The 20,906-nt window shown below is 35.4% G+C and overlaps 2 protein-coding genes across 2 annotated transcripts; both read left to right on the top strand.

The window, feature by feature from the left end:
• The first annotated feature begins 1,146 nt into the window (after positions 1-1,146).
• On the top strand, positions 1,147-8,629 carry LOC127644233 (T-cell surface glycoprotein CD5). The gene is made up of 7 exons (XM_052127311.1): positions 1,147-1,260; positions 1,788-1,855; positions 4,747-5,148; positions 6,034-6,162; positions 6,703-6,753; positions 6,843-6,911; positions 7,119-8,629. The coding sequence occupies exons 1-7, from the start codon at positions 1,157-1,159 to the stop codon at positions 7,199-7,201; spliced, it is 906 nt and encodes a 301-aa protein (XP_051983271.1). The 5' UTR covers positions 1,147-1,156; the 3' UTR covers positions 7,202-8,629.
• A 3,377-nt stretch (positions 8,630-12,006) lies between these two features.
• tmem132a (transmembrane protein 132A) lies at positions 12,007-20,427 on the top strand. Its single transcript, XM_052127299.1, has 11 exons — positions 12,007-12,088; positions 12,363-12,577; positions 12,688-12,894; positions 14,474-14,982; positions 15,071-15,217; positions 15,762-15,957; positions 16,986-17,129; positions 17,253-17,455; positions 17,596-17,821; positions 18,000-18,191; positions 18,271-20,427. The coding sequence occupies exons 1-11, from the start codon at positions 12,007-12,009 to the stop codon at positions 19,057-19,059; spliced, it is 2,910 nt and encodes a 969-aa protein (XP_051983259.1). The 3' UTR covers positions 19,060-20,427.
• Positions 20,428-20,906: the final 479 nt, after the last annotated feature.

Genomic DNA, 20,906 nt, shown 5'->3' on the forward strand with positions numbered 1-20,906 from the left:
AATCCATGTCTTCAGAAGCGATATGATAGGCGTGGGTGAGAAATGGATAAATATTTAAGTCCTTTTTTACTTTTTTTATTTACCTATTTTTATTGTTTTTTTGTTTTTTCAAAGGCCAATAGCAATATCTAGAGAGCAGGGTGGCTTTCTATACATATAATACAATAAGTAAGTCTACAGATTTTGGAACTGATGGAAGATAGTGCAAACACTACTGACAATCAGCCAAGCTGGTACAGTTATTTGCTGAAAAAAAAAAAACAGCAGATATATTGTTCTTATCTGTAATATTTGTTATTATTGTAATTGTTACTGGATCTTGACATGTTTTGTTACTGAATATTAAGGATAACAAAGTGCTCTTTGCAAATGTACAAAAAGAGAAATGGTAGTTTAACTCATTGACTCACTTTTGAAAGCTGTTTATACTCTGTTCATATTGAATCATAGACGAGAGTTTCAAAAGGGCGTTTAGGGGATTTTTTACAAAAACCAGCCTTTACGGGTCTTTCTTCAACTGTACGATATGGTAAACCAACCCCGGCGACACTTGAGAAAGATCGAGAGAGTGAGGGAGGTAGAGAGGTGGCTGGGAAAAACTGAATGAAAAGAAGATATGAAAAACATTGAAATGAAATGATAAATGTGGATATTGGTGGTTTTCTGAGTCCTATACCCTTCATGTTTCGCCCCGGTGCGTGCAGTTGATACTTTGAAGCACGATTAATCATCTCTGCATGTCTCAAGTGAGCGTTTTTAGTGTGCCATTAACCAGAATATACTAGTTCAGTTCCTTTATGCAAAAAAAAAAAAAGTTTTATGTATATGCAGATTTTTGCTGCATTATTATTTGCCCCACTACCAAGCCATCCATAAGATAATTTTATTTTGTAAAGTTTTTTAAAAATGTAATATCTATTAAAAATGTAATATCTATAATATGGGGGGAAACAACAGAAATAATGGGAAAACATTTTAAACAGAATATCTCACTATTTATTTGACCATTTTCTTCACACGCATACATACACCGACACTTTTCTTCCTTTTTTCTTTTGTGTGTTGCTCTCTTTGAAGTGAGGAAGCAGTGCAATGTGCAATCAAATACAACACACTTGAGATTAAAAGACACCCTGTATATGGAGTGAGAAAGAGGATGGGGCGGAGAAATGAAGATTCACACACTTCTGCTTATTTCCTTTTACTTAATTTTTCTTGTCACTTTGCTCTACATATTTGTTCTTTTCAGCCACAACCAAGGTAAGATCTGATAATATATTGTTAAAAAGCGAGTTTGAATTGGTTTTGTTTCCAGTTAAATTAAAGTTGTATTTAATAGACTGTTGATGCAATGTTTTAAATTCTTTGAGGAAGAAATTCTTTGGAACACTGTTGAAGCGGAAGGGAAGATTAAAACTGGAGATAGTTTAAAATGCCTGAAATAATGAGTACAGTTTGCATCAAGGAAATTGAATACTGTGTATCGTTATAAGTTTTGTTTTTGATGGTTCATGACAAACATGGTACGATGCTTGAAATCTTTACCATTCTGATTAACAGTCGTATGGGCCTATAGACCAACCATTTTGTTATAGTCATGGATATATTTTACTGAGACTGAAGAGAAATACAAAAGCAAACATTATCATTGGGCCATTGCCTCTAAATATGACAAAAAGCATTGGCTTGTTGTGTACTGATGGTCATTCATTTGACCTCAAGTAAGGCCTATTATCAGACTTACCTTGTTTACTCAAATGATGTTGAATATATCTCTAACTGTGTAGCACAAACCTCTACCAGATGGAAAACTCTCTGCTGTTGACTCTTATGGTGCTCCTGCTCCTTGGTGTTCGTAAGTGAAGTGTTTATTCTTTCCATAGATTCATTGTTCAGATCCTGTGATAGTGAGATGAATTATCTGTCCCAGAACACACTTTGTATGAAATATCAGAAGTCTCTTTTTAACAGTCAAGTACATGCTATTATTCATGGTAGATTGCGGGTATAGGGTATGATTTTGTCCCATCAGATTTCACAGTTCTCTTGAAAAGCAAAACAGAACAAGGAAAAACACTTAATAGCTCCTATAATAAGACATAAGCCTTTTTAATGCAAAATGCTGTGTTTGATCAAATAATATCAATAATGAATATCACCGTTACAACTTTAGGGCCTTTAGGGATGCATAACAAAATGAGTGCATTTTTCAACAGCGTACAGATAAAATATACAGTATTATGTATTTGCATACTCTTAACTCCATATTTGCATGAATTTAGAGTTAACACCACTATTTGCTTTGATTTTTGCAAAGTAATGTTTGTAGGTTCAGACTCTGGGTGAAAGTTTTCCTTGTGTGACTTGTATCACAATAATCCACATTTATTTATTGTTCATGATTGAATTAATAAAAGACATGTTTTAGAGACTTTGCCCTTTTGTTTAATAGATAAACTGCATGTGATATTAGTATATAACATCACTAAGAGAAGAACCTTGGCATTATTTGAAAATTTTGTATAACTGATATTTTCAAAGGTGCTTTTTTTTTAACACAATTATGCTAGAATATTATACTTTTATCGTAATGTTGGCTTCACTTTGCAAAAATCTGGCTTCATAAATCAACACGATCTCGTGCAAGAGTCTATGAGCGATTACATTTTATATTGTTAAAAGGGAAGCTCATGTCAGATGATATCTTTCAGCCCATAGTCTGGAAAATAACTCATTCTCAGTTATCCAATTAAAATGCAATAGACCATTTTGTTTGGCAAAATCAAGAAAAAGTCAACAAAACCTCCGGAAACATTTTTCAAAGGAAGGAGTTACAGTATATATTGTTTTAAATAATTTAACCAATTTATCTAGAGCAACAATGGATGAGCTTTAATATTTGTGCTCTCCATCAAAAATAAATGAACAGTAAATGTTTAATTAATGGAGGTCCTTTTAGAAATATGAATTTAAGAAAACTATATTCGTTGTCTTTTTTACTAAATATTACTTGGAGAAAATTATTCATGTCCTGTTTTTCTCATTTTACCTGCAATTTCAAATCCAAATATACTTTTGAGAATTCATCTTCAATATTCATAATTCATGTTTTTTTTCTTCTTTTTTTTTTTTTTTTTTTTTTTTTTTAAGTCCGAGACCACTAGTGAAATTTATCTATTTTGAATATTTATAATTAAATTTACAATTTTTCATTACAAAATATTTTATTGAAAAATGTACAGGAATTTTTGAATTTCTTAGTATATGGTGCATCTCCCCTGGCATGGATTCCACAAGTTTGTGCAAACTCTGATGATCCATGTTATCCCAGCATGATTTGAGAATTTTCCAAAGAGCATATTGCGTGCTTCAATTAAAGCAAGGAAATCTGATCTTTTGTACAAAAGAATACAAATGGCAGTCACAAATCCCAGATTTTCAATATGGTCTCAGACATTTGGACTTAGTTTAGAAAACATTTAGTTTAGAAAACAGTCTAAATGTGCAAAAATGAGTTGAAATGATCTGTAAAACCACACCGATTTAACTTAAAACTTCAAAGCAGCTGTTGAACTTAAGTTTTTAAAAGTAGATGTGTTTTCCATCAAGTGTAATGTTTTTCATCATTATTACAATTTTGGTGATTACTTTTCAATCTGTGATAATTCTATTAATCTAAATGACAGATTTGTTAAGGATTTGAACATCCATCTATGCTTGCAATGCCGTACAATGGGCATAATGCAACATGCAATCAAATGTGCAAAATGTTTGTGATTGCCTTTGAGCATTTTGCAAAAAGTGCAAGAGTGTAATGAGTGCAAATGATCCAGTCTTCTGCACTGTGAACATATTGAAATTACAAAACATTTTACCTGTAGAGGCCAGTGCCCAGTTTCAACAAACCCACAAGTTATAATTATAAGGCTATGATAACTAAGTTTTTTTCTTAACTTAAGTGGTGTGATGCAACTGGCTTCAGCAACTTTTGTGCTAAACTAATGGCAGTGTACAACCGTGTGAAGGCAAAAAATAAAATGCTGCTACAACTAAACATTTTGCCAAAGTTGAATTTTAACCGAAATACAGTCTCTTAAACCAGGGTGTTTCAAACTGTGTTTCGGGGACCCCCAGGGGGCTGCATGGGAGTGCTAGGGGGGGGGGTCTGCTGAAAATTTTCAGAGAAAAAGTGTAAAAATGTTGACATTATTTGGCTTTAGTAGATTAATCATGATTACTTTATTGTATTGACAGCCATAGTAAGAAATACAAATAAAAATAAATTGGCATTTAATTTCATATATAAAAATAATCTTATTTGTGAGAAATAATTGCTGTAATTCACTATTCTCTGTAAAGCTTATTTGAAACAATATTTATTGTTTTATTGTATACATTTACAAATGTATTTATATAGCGCTTTTCACAATAAATATAAATAATTAAAATAAAATATTTGTTAAATTGGATTGAAAATCGTTCTCTTCGAGTACATCCAACATTACTCCAGCACAAGAAAGATACACTGTCAATTTAAGAATATTTTAATAATTTTATTTTGGCTTGAGATATTTAAGATATTCCAGATATTTAAGTTTGCAAACAAGACTTCTTTATAATATCATGTTTACCACTTTTCTCACTCTGGAATGCAAGCTTTATCATTTATTGATTTATGTGGAGAAGAATAACCCAGCAATGGCATTTCAGTAACATGAAAGTATGAATGTTTTTTTTTCCTTACAGGAGAAGGAATTACCTCCTCTACAGCAGAAAACCGCTCCCAAACCATTTCAATCCCAACAACCCTTAATCTTACTGCTGCAAACACATCCTGTGCCCAACCGACCCCATGCAAGAACATCACCCAATTTATCACTCTGCCTCCAGTTCTTGCGCTACTGAAGGTATACTGGAAGCAGGATAGTCCGTGTGAGGGTGATTTGTATCTCTTTTCTCAAATGCATGTGCTTCCTATGTGCTTCACCAATCACATGGAAATCAAGTGGTGGAATGAACTGTGTAAGGACAGAAGATGTGGAGTCTGGCAGGGCTTCAGGCCCACTAGAGAAACTAAAGGTTATCTGCTGATGAGTAATATGACAGTGAGCAAAGCTTCCTGTTCGGGTCTGTTAATCACTTGCCAAGGTGTGTGTGTGTTTATATACTTACAGTATACCATACAAAGTTAAAACGCAGCTACTAAACTAACAATGAAATGGAGAAAATGGCTTCAAATTATAATGTAGTCTCACTCTGTTATCTCAATCTGAGTGTAGTCCATCTGTTTGTTGCAGAACAGATCGATGATTTTGGTAATAAAACAGTTTTTGCCTTTGGGCAGTATACATTTCGGGACCAAAAAGTGAGCTAAATTTGAAACCTCCCTTTAGGGAAATTCAGGGACATCCTCAATTTAAAATTAATTAATAAATAAAGCAAATACTGTTTTTAAAATAAAAAAAAATGCAAATAGTTTTATTTTAAATGTAGAATTAGGGTGTGGGTTAGGGTTAGTGTGTAGTAATTAAGATTACTTAAGAATTAATCAAGATTAATCGCATAATCTTTCACAGTTAATCACGATTTATCGCAGATTTTGAAAGTGCTGCTGACTGTATATATACTTTTCCTGTCAAAATGCATGTATGTCCTTTTTAGGAAAGAAAACAAAACAAAATGTTACAATATGATGCTTTATTAACATTTTCCAAACAAAGCCTTCCACAGTATAAAGATAGAAATGCACTAAAATAGCACTAATTTAAGTCAAATTAAAGTTTCTCTCCTAACCAGGGTTAAGATATGCTTTATTAATGGCAAATGCATTAATCACAATTAAGATAGCTCTAATAAAACAGTAGAAGTCTATGGTAACGTCTCCATTTCAATGTTAGTAAACTAAGCAAACTAGATTACACAACTCTGTATGTTTGGCCTGTTTCTGTTGATTTTTTTCTTCACAAGTTTCAGGCAATATAACAAAGCTAACATGACTTGTGCATTTTAAATAATGGATTGTTTTCTCTCAAGTTCTCTCAGCTGCTTCTGGAACAGAGTTGGCTGCATACAAGGCAGTAACTGGCATATTAATTTTCTTGATCCTGAGTGTTATACTGCTTCAGTTTAGCCGGCCGACATACAAAGCCATCCGCAAAAGATGTGAGTCAGTGATGTAAACTTGATGCAAGTTTGGAACCTCACATTAAATGAGTAGTTGACAAATAGTGGGTTCATGGACCCTTTATCATCAACATAACGATTTTAGGTTAAAATTAACTAAATATATAAGAGGAAAATGTATGAATGCCTTTATACCATCATTAGTTCATTTTAAAATGAGCCTATGGTGTGACTAATTAATTAAGTACAAAAATGCCTTCCTCTTTTTTAATATCAGATAATAAAAGCTGCATGCATACTACTTATAAAAGTTGATAATTGGAGTATTGCATATGTCAACTTTCCATAAGATATTTCATATCCTAGATTAAGATTTACTGTGTGTGTGTGTGTGTGTGTGTGTGTGTGTGTGTGTGTGTGTGTGTGTGTGTGTGTGTGTGTGTGTGTGTGTGTGTGTGTGTGTTTTAATTGTTTTATATGTAATACTCAATTTATATGTAATGCTCAATTTTCCTCTCCTTTAAAACATAAATTTAAATACGCTTTCTAATTTGAAACTTTTTACCTGGTTTGATGCAGTTTCACAAAAACGGCAGAATCAATGGATCGGCCCGACTCAGAGTCAGAGTGGTAAGTCATTTCACACACATTAACAGACACATGTCTGGGTTGAGTGAAAGGGTTCAGTCTTTTATTTTTATTTTCTTTCTTTTCTTTAGTGTCCTATCACAGAGGTCAAGCTGGCAGTAACCCAAACAACAATACATTAAAGAGGCAGTCCTTTCCTGGTGAGTTTTTCTCTCTCTCTCTCTCTCTCTCTCTCTCTCTCTGTTCTAGACTCTTTCCACTAATCTCTCACTCTCATGCACCCACATTTATTCACTTTGTAATCAATTACATAATGATAAACTGAGTGTATTGATGCATTGGTCTTTTCATTCAGCCTGCTCATGCAAACACACTGGTACCCATTCTCATTTGTTCTGTGTTGTCAGGTTTGGAAAGGCTGACCGTAAACCCTAGCAGAGAGCCCTCATCTAACAGAAACAGTGACTATGACTCATACGGTTACAACTGAAGGCCTGAACCACACAAGACCTAACCGATCTGTACGCAGAGCTTAGACATCAGTCTCATCTAATATAGCCTTATGCTATAAGGTTCAGTTGGTTTTGAGCTGCCATTCAGCAAGTCTTACGATTTGTAAATATGTTTGAGAAGTACAGTTATGGAATTAGTTTTAGAAAATCTAACTGTTCTCAACAACAAAAGCAAATACTTTGTAATGCATAGCAGGATAGGATTCTATGTATTTTTTCGTGATAGCTTTGCTGTGTATATAGAGCAGTTATTAACTATAGAAGGTTTTTCTACCTGATCTGACCCTTTACAATTACTTTCATTGGTGTAAACTATAGTCAGGCTTATTCAGTCATATTACAGTTAATAATATTTTTGCTTAATTTAGATGTTACCACATGAAGCACAATTTTTAGGTCATCCAAAACATTTTTACAGTGTATTTTTGATGTCATTTGTAAATTGCCAGAAACCAGTTGGGATTTTGTTATTGTAAGATATGGAATATCTAGATAGACTTGATCAAAAACCAGATGAACTGGTGGAAAATGTGGCTCTTTTTGTTTATTTATACAAGTGGTTGATTTTGGAGTTGGTTCATGAAAATGTTTCATTAAACCATGATTTTCAGATTTTTAAAAGAGAATCATTTCCAATTTGCTTTGTTATTATTTCAAGTCTTTTGATTGTACAGTATCAGTGAGTGAAGATTCTGTGTAGAATTGGAGTGAAATGAGTTGAACACTATATGCTAAAGACATCAGCATAGTTGTGTTTGTGTTTCGAAGAGATTTCTACTGATTAAAGGTATGAGGTGGCAAAGATGGGAGCGATTTAAAGGTGATATTGGAAGAGGGAATGTGCTGTGAATGCACAATTTTGCAGCAATGTGGTTTCCTGTCGTAATGGTTTTAACTTCCTGTTCTGGTGTTATTTCTGTTGTGCATGCTCTAAATATACTGTAGACGTACTGTGCTCATTACATTCTTTTCAGATTCTGTGACAATTTTTTGTCTTTCCCTATTTTCTCTCTCCCCACCCCCTCCTCCTCCTCCTCCTCTCTCTCTCTCTCTCTCTCTCTCTCTCTCTGACCCAGTTGAAATTTAACTTTTTAATACTGCTCTCACAGATTTGGTTTTAATATCACAACAGCTCTGGCAGCTTAAAATCTTATGCCTCCTTTGACGAAGGGTAGCTAAGTGAACCTTGAAATCCTTAGTGGTTTTAAGCCTAAATCAGTATTTATGTCTGTGTTTATGCATGCACCAGTGTTATTTAAAAAAAAAAAAACATTTAAATACTAATTGGTAACATTTTCGTTAACTGAAATAAACATTTAAAACATAAAATATAATTGGAAAACACTGAAACTACATTTTCATGACTCCAAAATTAGAAATGACCACAAATTCATTTCAGTTTTACTTTTTTTAAACACAGCATTCTATCAAATTTGAAACCTTTACAACCCACATTTATTAAACATGAAAATGACACTAGATTGAAATAAAGCCTTGAGGAATTTAACAGCGTAAAATTATATCAGTTAACGCATTAACTTTGGCAGCCCTAAAATGCAAAAACGTTATATATATATATAGATATAAACTGAACTGAAACTAGAAAAGAAACTCTGAAAATACAATGAAACTAATGAAAGCTAAATGAAATTGGAAGAAAAAAATTATATTCAAATATTATATAAATTAAAATAGCATTAAATATAAATTCCAAATATTTAAAAGTATATAAAACTATATACAGTACTTGAATAAACTATACAACTATTAAAACCCTGGAATGCTAAACAGTAAAAACACTTGTTTCGTGAACAGTTACAGTAGTCCCAATCTGTCAATATTTGTTTCTGCATAATAAAACACAAATATGCAGCCAAGGACACGCAACAACAGCAGTTTTTGTGTGTTTGCATGTGTGGGTGGATGTTTTCTCATCCTCAGGTCAGAGTAAAGGATTAAATTTGTAGTTTAAATGAGGTTCTAGTAGAGAACAATGACAGATGACAACAGATTACATGCACAGATTAACAGAGAGAGACCACACTGGCAAAAGAATCTAGTGCATCTATCTGTTATCCCTCTTTCTAATCATTGCAATGCACTTGTAACACTGACATCAAACCTGCTTGTTACCTGCATACAGTGCACATTCTGTTTTCACATGAATCTCTCCTACTCTCACAGTTAGACTGCAAAAAGTTGTATTTAAAAAAAAAAAATTAATAAATAAAAGTTTATGTGTGTGCGAGTTCATTCTGTGCTGTAGTTTGTGAACTAAACTTTCCCCAAAAGTGAGACAAATCTAACAAAACCTCCCTTTAGGGACATTATAGGATGTTCTAAATTGAAAAACTGAAGAAAATAAATAAAATACTGAAGATAAAATGCAGATACTTTTCTTTTAGGGGCAGGGTTAGGGTGTGGGTTAAGGTTAGTCTGTATTCATAAATGAATGTGTTTTGACTGTATGCATGTGAAATAGAATGTGTGTGTGTGTGTGAGAGAGAGAGAGAGAGAACATGTGTGTGAAGAGAAGACTAACTGTAAAGTGTGGAGTTTATAAAATATAATGTTAATGGTTGTGTCTAAGCCTTTTGCCACTGGGGCATTGTGTCTAAGCTCCTTCCGGATTCCTATTATGTACATTATAGAGAGAGAGAGAGCAAGTGAAAAAAGGAAGATCCACTACATAAGCTTTGCTGTAGTATGTTTTACAGTTCATAAAATTATCCAAAAAGAAGTGTTTGTTAAAATAAACCAGTAATGTTTTTAAAGAATTTCATTGATTCATATTATTAATAAAATGTAATAAATAAACAAAATATTTAAATACTGAAAAAGAAAATCTTGTAAAAAAACATATTTGTTATTAATAATGCCCCAAGAGAAAAAAGTTTTAAGTGAAAAAATGACACTGACTTATATTGTATAATATGATAATGAGAGGATAAAGGTAGTAGGAGAGATAATGAATGAGAATGAAAAGAAAAGAAAGAGTTAATATGATTTATTTAGATACAGGGTTAAAAAGGATAGAGGTTATCAGTGGTCAAAGAAAAAGTGAAAGAGAGAGAGAGGGAGAGAGATGGAGATAGAGATAGATGAAATGGAAAAAGAGACTGTGCTGTGATTAAATACTTGTATTTTTCTTTTTTTCAAAATGCATAAATTCCCTCCCTTTTGATAATAGGTTTATGCCTTTAATGCCTTTCTAAATGATTTCCATGCAATAGTCATTAAGCCATTCAAATAACTGAGATCCCATTAGCTTTAATGCATATTCTGAAATATTAAAGGGAAAGTTCACTCACAAATGAAAATTCTCTGATTATTTTCTCACCCTCATAGAATCTCAGATATTCTGCTGAACACAAATTAAGATTTTTCGAAAAATATCTCAACTCTGTAGGTCCTCACAATACAGGTGAATGGTGGACAGAACTTTGAAGGTCCAAAAAGCACATAAAGGCTGCATAAAAGTAATCCAATGGTTTAATCCATATCTTTAGAAGCAATATGATAGGTTTGGGTGAGAAACAGATCAATATGTAAGTCCATTTATACTATAAATCTCCACGTTCACATTCTTCTTCTTTTGTTTTTGGCGATTCGCATTCTTAATGCGATATCACCACCTACTGGGCAGGGAGGGGAATTTATAGTAATAATATTTTTAGGACTTAAATATTGATCTGTTTATCACCAACAACTATCATATCACTTCAGAAAACATGGATTAAACCACTGGAGTCATATGGATTATTTTAGGCTGCCTTTATGTGATTTTTGGTGCTTCAAATGTCTGGTCACCATTCACTTGCATTGTCTGGAACTACAGAGCTGAAATATTCTTCTAAAAATCTTTGTGTTCAGCAGAAGAAAGGAAGTCATAAACATTTGGTATGGCATGAGGGTGAGAAAATTATGAGAATTAAAACATTTGGAGTGAACTATCCTTTTAAGACATTGCTGATTTGTGACGACATACATTTGGGTTGTTTTTATGCTGGTAAACCAAAATGCAGAGAGAAAGATTAAGATGGGCTAGGAAGTTCAGATTTAAAAGTTTCTTGGAAGAAAATCAGCAATCCTTGGGCAGATAGAATGTCAGAGAAAAGAAGAGAGGACAAAAGGGGGAGGGGGAGAGCAGAGAGAAAGAGGGAGGATTATTTACTGTTTTAAATGAATAAATCCGTATTGTGTGAATCTGGCACACTAAGAGGGGCAGAGAGAGAGAGAGAGAGAAAGCAAACAGTGCAGAGCTACATAACAAAAAAAATAATAATAATAAAAAAAGAACCTACTGAAATAAGGAAAAAAGTGATTTCAGAATCTTCTGAAATCCTTAAAAAAGAAGGGTGGATTCAAGAGGAGACATACAATTGTGCAAGCTTTTTACTGAAGATGGACTGATGGCACTCTGACCAAAATGCTACTGAAGAGATAAAATTGCACATTGGACTGAGCCTGTCGGTGAGAGGAGAGTGATATTTTAATTTCAGTTTTGAACATCAAAAAGGGTCTAATCTCTGAGGCAAGTATCAAACTTTTGGAAAGAGTGATCAAAGTGCATTTATGAAATGTATAAAATGTTTAATAACGTTTACGTTTGTTACTAAAGGCTTGCAAATTATACATTAAATATACCTTAAATTACCAGTAAAATGTTGCCACTCTTGTGATTGCTTTTTATGATTATGACGGGGTGACTATTTCATTAGTTCCATTTATTACGATTTAATAATGAACCCATGCAGAATATGTTGTTGTGTTATAGGGTGTTATGGATGTGACGAGTCTTTCTGGACTCAAATGCAAGTCTTCGTCTATGAGGCTGGTAATCCTTAACTTATTCACAGTTCTCTGTAAGTTGGATTTATTTTTATATTACACACTTTATGTCCTTTTACACTGAGATTACATCTCGCTTTGAATGACATTAAATATTCTGGAGAGCACTAGCAAATAATGGACTGCTCAAGTTTCTCAGACCAGTTTGAATTGAATTTAAATTTTCATTTAAAAATCACCTCTGATGTATCTTGCACAGTAAGTTTAGGGTTAATCTGGATCTGACAAAACAATGCCACAATTCTTACTAACATCACAAACTCTCCTTTTTCTTAACTCAATTAAAAGCCCATGGACAGACTCCCGCATCCCCTTCCCTTCCAGTCCGGGTCACTGTCCCCTCACCATGGCAGTCTCTCCCCCTGTCTCAGGCTGATCTGGGCCTTCTCTTCACCAACTCTAGCCCTTTCTCTTCCACCCAGTCCCTGCTGCTCATGACTCCATCTGGAACTGCCTCCAAACCTCTTCTCCGTGCTTCGTTTGGTTCTTACACTGTCACACAGGTACAGCATGATGAAAGCCTTCACCTTAATCAATTGTTAAAGAGAAAGTAATGTTTTTTGGATCTATTTTTGTACTTTTTTTTACATAAATGTGATTGTTTCTTCTTTAGGCGATGCCTGAGCCCATTCCTCCTTTATTCCCAGCTCTCACTGCATCACTCCTTTCTAAAACTGTTGTGAAAGAGAAAGAGGGTGACAGAGAAAGGTTTAAAGTGCAAGTGCTGTTTCATATGAGGGGTGATGCAAACAGAGGAATGTGTGTTACCCTCCATGCTTTCAAACAGACAGAGGAACAGAAAGCCTCCTGCATCACTCAGGTATAGATATAATAAACCTATAAGAGATATTTAACAGAATATCCATTCTGTTACTGTATTATTTACCATTCACTTTTTTGTATGGAAAAAAAGCAGCCATGGATATTCTGTTACAGGAATGTTTCTAGTTCAGTACACGTTACGCTCAATCAACAGCATTTGTTGCATAATGTTATTCGAAAAATTATTTCGACTCATCCCTTGTTTATTTAAAAGAGAGAGAGAGAGCAATTTTATCACCATAAAATCATTCTAACACCTATAATGTTTACATATTGTGGTTCAACTTTTGAAATATAGTGTATTTTAACGTTTATGGACTAGCCCCATTCACTTCCATTGTAAGTGCCTCACTGTAACCCAGATTTTTTTATTACATTTTTTTTTAAACGAGGGATTAGTCAAAATAATTGGTTGTGGTTATTAATTAATTGGTAATTGAGCTTAACTTTTATTTTTTTATTTTGGGTGAATTATAACATTAAAGATGTCATGGTTAGCTGGATCAGGCACAACTTTATGGCATCTGAATTCTATAAAGTAGAGAGCCAAAACACACACACACACACACACACACACACACACACACACACACACACACATACACAACAAAAAGGGCATGTAAGAGGAAAAACCATGTTCTTTCATTTAAAGGAATAGTTCACCCAAAGATGAAAATTCTCTCATCATTTACTCACCCTCATGCCATCCCAGATGTGTATGACTTTCTTTCCTCTGCAGAGCAAAAACTTACATTTTTAGAAGAATCAACAGGGTCCAAAACTTTGAAGCTCAAAATGTACATCAAGGCAGCAAAAAAGTAATTAATAAGACTCCAGTGGATAAATCCATGTTTTCAGAGGTGATGTGATAGGTGTGGGTGAGAAACAGGTCAATATTTAAGTAATTTTTTTTACTATAAATCTCCACTTTCAACCAGCCCTCCTGAGCTCTCTTCTCTCCTAAGAGTTCTTCTTTTTAGTTTTTGTCGATTCACATTTTTCATATAGCCACCTACTGGGGAGGGAGGAGTATTGGTAGAAAAAAGACTTGAATATCAATCTGTTTCTCACCCACACATATCATTTCACTTCAGAAGACATGAATTAAACCACTGGAGATTTATGGATTACCTTTATGTGCTTTTTGGACCGTCAAAGTTTTGGACCCTGTTGGCTTGCATTGTGAGGGCCTACAGATGAGAAATATACTTCAAAAAATCTTTGTTTGAGTTTGTCAGAAGAAAGAAAGTCATACACATCTGGAATGGCTTGAGGGCAGGGCCGTAGCAAGGTAATCTGGGCCCCCTTTGACTGTACATTGCTCTGGGCCCCTTTCCTATAAAAAACAATACAGTTTAGAATTTGTTGTGGGGCTTCCTGGACCTTCCTGAAACGTTACCACCTTTCACCCCACTAGCTACGGCCTTGCTTGAGGGTGAGTAAATGATAAAAGAATTGACATTTTTGGGTGAACTATCCCTTCAATAGTGCTTGCAATACTTCCCTGCAGATCCAACGGGTAACAATTCTAACTGTTCCTCTGAATCCACTTAATATTTTTTCATTTATTTTCACAGCCACCTTTTGGGTTGTGTGTGGTCACTCTGACACTTCCAAAAGACTGGTTTATGTTTAACCAGAATATCAAGCCAAACCTGGATCTGATTTTTAAGCAACACCACTTGAGCAGACACCGCTCTCGAAACCATGGGAAAAGGCATCAGTATATGCCAAGAGGACTCACGGCCAATTCTGGATTCTTAACTGATAAAATTCAGCTCTACTACTCTTTCTTTGGCATTGTGTCCAATCTTAAAGTTGGGCTCCCTAGGTGTGTGGAGGAGGAATTACAGCAGTCACAGAGAAAGTTGTACTACATTGGACCTGTGGGACTTGAAGAACAGAGGACAGAGATAAACAAGACCAAACAGAGCTCTGCATGTTTAGATGGAAGGGCAGAAGAGAAAGTATGGTTGGATTCCAATGTGCTAATTCTCTTCAGCAAAGGGCCTGTGCGTACTGGACAACCAATCAGAGTGTCCATAAACCTTAGGGCAAATTTTAGTGGGGAGTCAATAATCATTAGGTAACATTAATATGTTAAAGTTATTATGATATTACATAAATAATAACTTAAATAATCATATTATATTGTTATTATTTTTTACTTGTAGACTCAAAGTGGAGAAAGGGTCTCTTGAGATCTGCCCTATTACAAACTCTTACCTATGGACTGTCAATGTAGAGAGGACAATGGGATCTAAACATGATGTAATTTCCATCGTCAGCCATCGGGTTTCTACTTCTCCAGGCAACATTGGGTAAATGGGAAAACTGTTTTTTTTTTTATCTATTGTATTAATTTTGAAAAATGGAGTTAGATTGTATTACAGATTGTATGGCTTTCACATAGCAAGACCTTAGACTAAAACAGCAAAAATTCTGGGGTTTACTGCAGCTTAAACTGGCCCACTTAGACAGGAGGACCCATCAAAATAACATTAAATAACATTAAAGCTTGGCAAATCCGGTGCCAATTTAATCCCTAAAACCACTGGTTGTATTAACCCCAGAAACATTGTGACTACAACTCGGTTTACAGACAGACTGATAAAAAAGTCCTGTGTGCTTTTACTTACTGAAGTTCCATCAAACCAGCCTATCAGATTGGTGCTCCGTGGACAGAGCAAGCGTTTTCCAGTGCCTATGACTATGCTTACCTTAACACAAAAGACATTTGTACAGATTGGATGCAGTTATCCTCTGTCAGAGATCAGAAAGCTTATAGCAATTTAAAAGCATAATGTGTCATCCATTGTTCTAACTGACTCTTCTCTATGTCTCTCCTTCTTTCTCCTGGTCTAGCTCCTCTGCTCTAAATCAGTTAGCCTGTCTTACACTTGAGGCTACACACAGAAGCTTTGGAGTAGCGAAGACTGTCACTGTTAGCTGGTGGGTGGAGTACTCTACTCGCAAGTCTGTGGTATTACCACATGGGGCAGTCAAAAGCTTTTTCTCCTTTACTGACAGAGAAGTGGTGGGCATTGCTCCCATCACAGAGGTAAATCACAAAGTTATTGGCTATTTCAATAAGAATACAGTGAGTAATCAGAGATCATCACAATATCGTGTATGCCATCAATATGGTGGATATACTACATTTCATAGTTTAATCATTAGCAATTCAAACGTTAGGCCAATTCTTTGTTTATAAACCTGCTAATAATTTTCCCACTCACCCTTATGTTATTCCTAACCTGTATGACATTCTTTCCTCTGTGGAACGCAAAATTAGATGTTAGGCAGTGTCTCAGTCACTGTTAACTTTGAATGAAAGTGAGGCTAGCATTCAGCATTTATGTTCCACAGCGGAAAGAAAGTCATACAGGTTTGGTAAAACATGAAGGTGAGAAAATTATTTTTGGATGAACTATCACTGTAAGTATTGATGTTGAAGAAGAACATGGTCCCTACGTCCACATTAATCCAGATACATGGAAAACAGCGTTTTCGTTTTCGAAATGCACTCCGTCCACACTGCTATTTTCAAGTGTTTTTCCAAAAGTTTCTTATCCACATTGATGCATACGAAAACGCTAAAATCCCATTACTGCGCACGCAAAACAAGTGTAAGTTTCCCTGTGTCATTTCCATATAATTGTTGTCCGGCAGTGGATCACTGCATTTCAAACAGTACGAGTAAACTTCCTGTTGTCTTTGAAAGAATGCAAAATAAAGGTTGTAGAAAGTAGCATTTATCTTTAACAGTGCTATCAATGTGAATAGCAGGCACAACAATGGCACTACAACATGGGCTTGAATGGATCACATGACTGCATCACATGACAACAAATGCATAATCGTTTTCAGATATCTCCGTTTTACCTGTCCACACTACAACGTGAAGACAGCATATTCAAATGTATCCACTTGGGAGAGCGTTTTCAAAAAGCTGAATTTTCGCTGGGCAAAAACGCTGTCTCGGTGTGGATGGAAGGCCTAAATGTAGTGCAAATGATGCATTTCCAAAAGAAAACGTATTAGTGTGGATGTGGCCTAAGGAGCTCCTATTATTCCTTTCATTGGCAGAGCAACACTATCATCAACACAGCCATCTTAACAAGCCAGCCTGTGTCACTGCCTGTCATTGTCCTAACAGTGGGCAAAAATGGCAAAGTATCAGATGTGACCTCAGCAGTGAAGTGTCACTCCACCAATGAAGATATTGTCAAGGTACAAAGATTTTTGAGGAGGTTTGATCTAATGCATGAAATAAGGAAACCAGCATCTTATATCGTTCCACGTCTTCTCAATTGTTTACTCTTTCATTAAGCTCTTTTACATGTCACCTGACAGGTATCTCACAATTGCTCTGTAGTCTTTGTGGACGGGAGTGAATCCGGAATGGGCAGCATCTGTGTGGAGGTGGAGTTTTCTTTGGGCATGTTCAGTGGCTCTTTATGCTTGTCTGTCTGGGCTCCGGTAGTTCCTCTGCGTGTATCTCTCTCAGACACTGTCCTAAGTCCCATCGGTGGCTGGAGCTACTACAGTGAGAGCGGGTGTGCATTAGCATTATTCTGCAGTCTGTTCATGTAGTGCACTCCTCAATTCAACTCTAGAGCTGTCTTAAGAATGAATGCCATTGATCCCAAGTTAATTGACATATCTCTTTCTTTCTTTGGGTTTTTCAATGTCTTAGGTGTATGCCAGTTTATCAGAGATCCACAATACAGATCTTGGCACAATTCAGTGCCCAATCAGCAGTGCAAGGTGGTCAACCAACTTACATGCTTGGATCACCAGATTGGTTTGTCGATGTGACTGAACTTGTTCGAGACTGGCTAAGGATAGAAAACCCACGTATTGCGGCTCTAGATAAAAACAGACATCTAGTTGGCTTGAAGCCTGGAATTACATCATTATATGTTAGTATTTGAATGTAATTTGAATCTGTTAATAATTCTAAATTCTAGTATTTAAAATCATTTTGATGTGGATTTGAACATTAGCAATTCAAGTATGGACCTGATGCTGTTGTGTAGGACTGGGTCTTTCTTGGTTCCTCAAACCCATTATTCCTTTGTGTATCTTTATTTTTACAAGGTGATATCAAGTCAGTGGGATGGTGTACTTGGAAGTGCTGATGTAACTGTGACCTCTGACCCTGTCACTCCTGCTGACCTCTCTGTACAGTTGGTGGGAGGGCTTGGCTTGTCAATCAATTCCAACCCATCTCATCCTTCCATTGTCACAGCAACAGTTAATGCTCACAACACACTGTACAATCATGGGCAAGTAGGTATACTGAGTGCTAACATATTAACATCAGTGTCTAGTACCTTCTATTCCCTATTCCTTTCATTCTTTTTATTAGGAGGCATCTGTCAGTGTTTGGATCCAGTTTGGTGATGACACCGCCACATTGGTATCTGCCTTCAGTGGGATCCCCTATTCTCTCCGCCTTTCCTCTTTGGCTGAGTCTGTGGTTGCTGTGACACCTGCTCCATCACAGCACATCTTAGCACAAGGTGATGGTGGAGGGCCTCTTGTGAAAGCAGAGCTGCTGGTTTCCACCTGTGAACCAGTGTCTAACCATGTTGAATTGGAAACTATCCAAGAGGGAAGCAAAACAAGAAGACTGGCTAAAGGCTCTGGCTGGATAAGGGTGAACCTGAACATGGACTTTTGGCCAATAGGGAGTGAGGAATCCAACTTTGATATGCTTGATGTGACTGATATGCTTGTTAACTCCAACAAGGATCTGTACAAAAATTTTGAAGTCGAGAATATTCCAGTAAATTTCACTGGTGACTATGATGTTGGTGTTGGAAATGATATGTTCAAACGAAATGACTTGGAGCAGGCAGTTTTAATCCCCAACCATGAAGAGAGTGCAGTGTACTTCTCTCCTGGGGTGGAAAAAGAGAGGAAGAAGGTGAAAACCATTGAAGGACGAGAAGTTGAGATTGGTATCGGAGCTGTGCTTTCTCTTCTCTGTCTCTCCTCTTTCCTTTTCCTGGTCAACTGCCTGCCATGTGCACTTAGAGAAAAAAGGACCAGACAAAGACAAGAGAGAAATGTAAAAGACACTGTGGAAGATGATGAGGAAACTGGAGAAGAGCAAGAAGAGCATGAGGTAGAGGGTAGTGGTAATGGGAAATGATGATAGGAGAAAGTACAGGATTTTTATCTCACTTTCAAATTGTCTCTAAAAGATATTACATTTTGTTTATTTCCTGCAAAAAGTCAATAAACATCTGTATTTATGGTCACAGATTTGTGGTCTTGCTCATCAGCAAGAGCAGCGATTTTAGGTAAGATATGAAGAGAGTTAAGGATTGTTTGTTATTTTTGTTGTTTTTAAAGGATTAGCTCACCCCAAAATGAATATTCAGTAATCGTTTACTCTCCACTGTGTTGTATAACCCCATATGACAGAGGTTTTCAATTGGTGAAGGCGCAGCACGGGGGGATATAAAACATATTTGTTCATGTCTGTACACATCTGTCCTGCTAGCTTGCATGTTAGAGTGCGTGTTATGCATATGCGTGTAGCAAAATAGATCTCTTTGTAGTGACTGAGTTTCTCCACCTCTCTCGAAAGGCTATGAAAGTCTTCATCCCCTTCCCCTCCCTTACCTGAACGAAAATAAAAAAGTTTGGGAAAAACTGGCTTAAGTTGCCTAAAATCTCCAAAATAGTTCTTATTCAGTTGAGATAACATTAGTAGTTAATGAACATGTTTCCAGTTGAGTCATTTGACCGTCGAGGGTTATCTTTTCAGTGATCAGAGCTGTCCATCGTGCTGATTTCATTCCATGTTTGATTTTGTTGGCTCTTTGGTTATAGGGCTGTTGAGAATACTTTGTTTTTATGACTGTGGAGGATTCCCAATTGCTTGAATGTGGCAAACATGTGTTGCAATGTGTGTGTTCACAATATATTTTAAAAAGACAAACGTTTGAGGTTATATTTTTTCTAAACATTTCAATCTCAAAATGAGTTTTGCTACAGGGTTTTGAAAATGTAGTAGCAAAAGTCAAGGCGTGAAGATTTAAAGATACAGTGCCAGATTTGAGAGGTTGTAAGTGCCGATTTGTGGTTGTAATGCGAAAATGAATTAAAGTATCAAAGTTAATGTGTAATACAACTTTGTGTCTGTAGTTGTATTTATTTGAATGACATTTTACAAATGTGTGACTACCTGTCTGCGATTGTGAATTCAGAACACAAGCTTTGAATTGTTGTCTGTGAGAGCAGATTGCAACATTCAACTTAAAACAATTATTTTACAAGTTTTCAAATCAGTGCTGTGAGTGAAAATTTCAATTTACCACTACAAATATTTATTGTACAAGTTCTCAAATCCAAATATGCAAGTTCTCGAGTTTTGCTACTGATTTATCTTCATATTTTCTCACCAAACCTTATCATATTTCTTCAGAACAAGACATGAGTTGCATACAATAATTTATTAGACTTCTGAATTATACTTTTGTGTCCTTTTGAAACTTGAAGTGTTGAGAAAACAATGACTGAATTAAAAAATAATTGTATAGACTGTCTTGTATTGTATGAAAAAATGTCTGAAAATTTTTATTTTGTTCTTGTCACAATCATGCATTAGAAATCTTTGCAAACTTATTAATGTCACTGTATTACTATAAGATTTTTTAACACAGCTAAATTGATAAATAAAGGTGGAAATTCAAAGAAGGGTCATATTCTTAGAACAAACCTGAAGCATTGAGTCACTCACATTGAGTCAAAATTACATTTATGTTGTTTACCCAAACACATTACAAAGAGTGCATTTTTTTTAATGCAAACAATAAAGTAACTTCATTAAACTTAAACTTAAAAAACATAACTTAAAAAATGTCACATACTAAAAGATGTTGAATTGTTGTATTTTGCTACATATTTTAATAAAATGTGTAATATATATATATATATATATATATATATATATATATATATAGCATGCATCACAAACCCCCAGGTGCCTCA

Source organism: Xyrauchen texanus, chromosome 5 (assembly GCF_025860055.1).
Source record: "Xyrauchen texanus isolate HMW12.3.18 chromosome 5, RBS_HiC_50CHRs, whole genome shotgun sequence".
NCBI lineage: Eukaryota > Metazoa > Chordata > Actinopteri > Cypriniformes > Catostomidae > Xyrauchen > Xyrauchen texanus.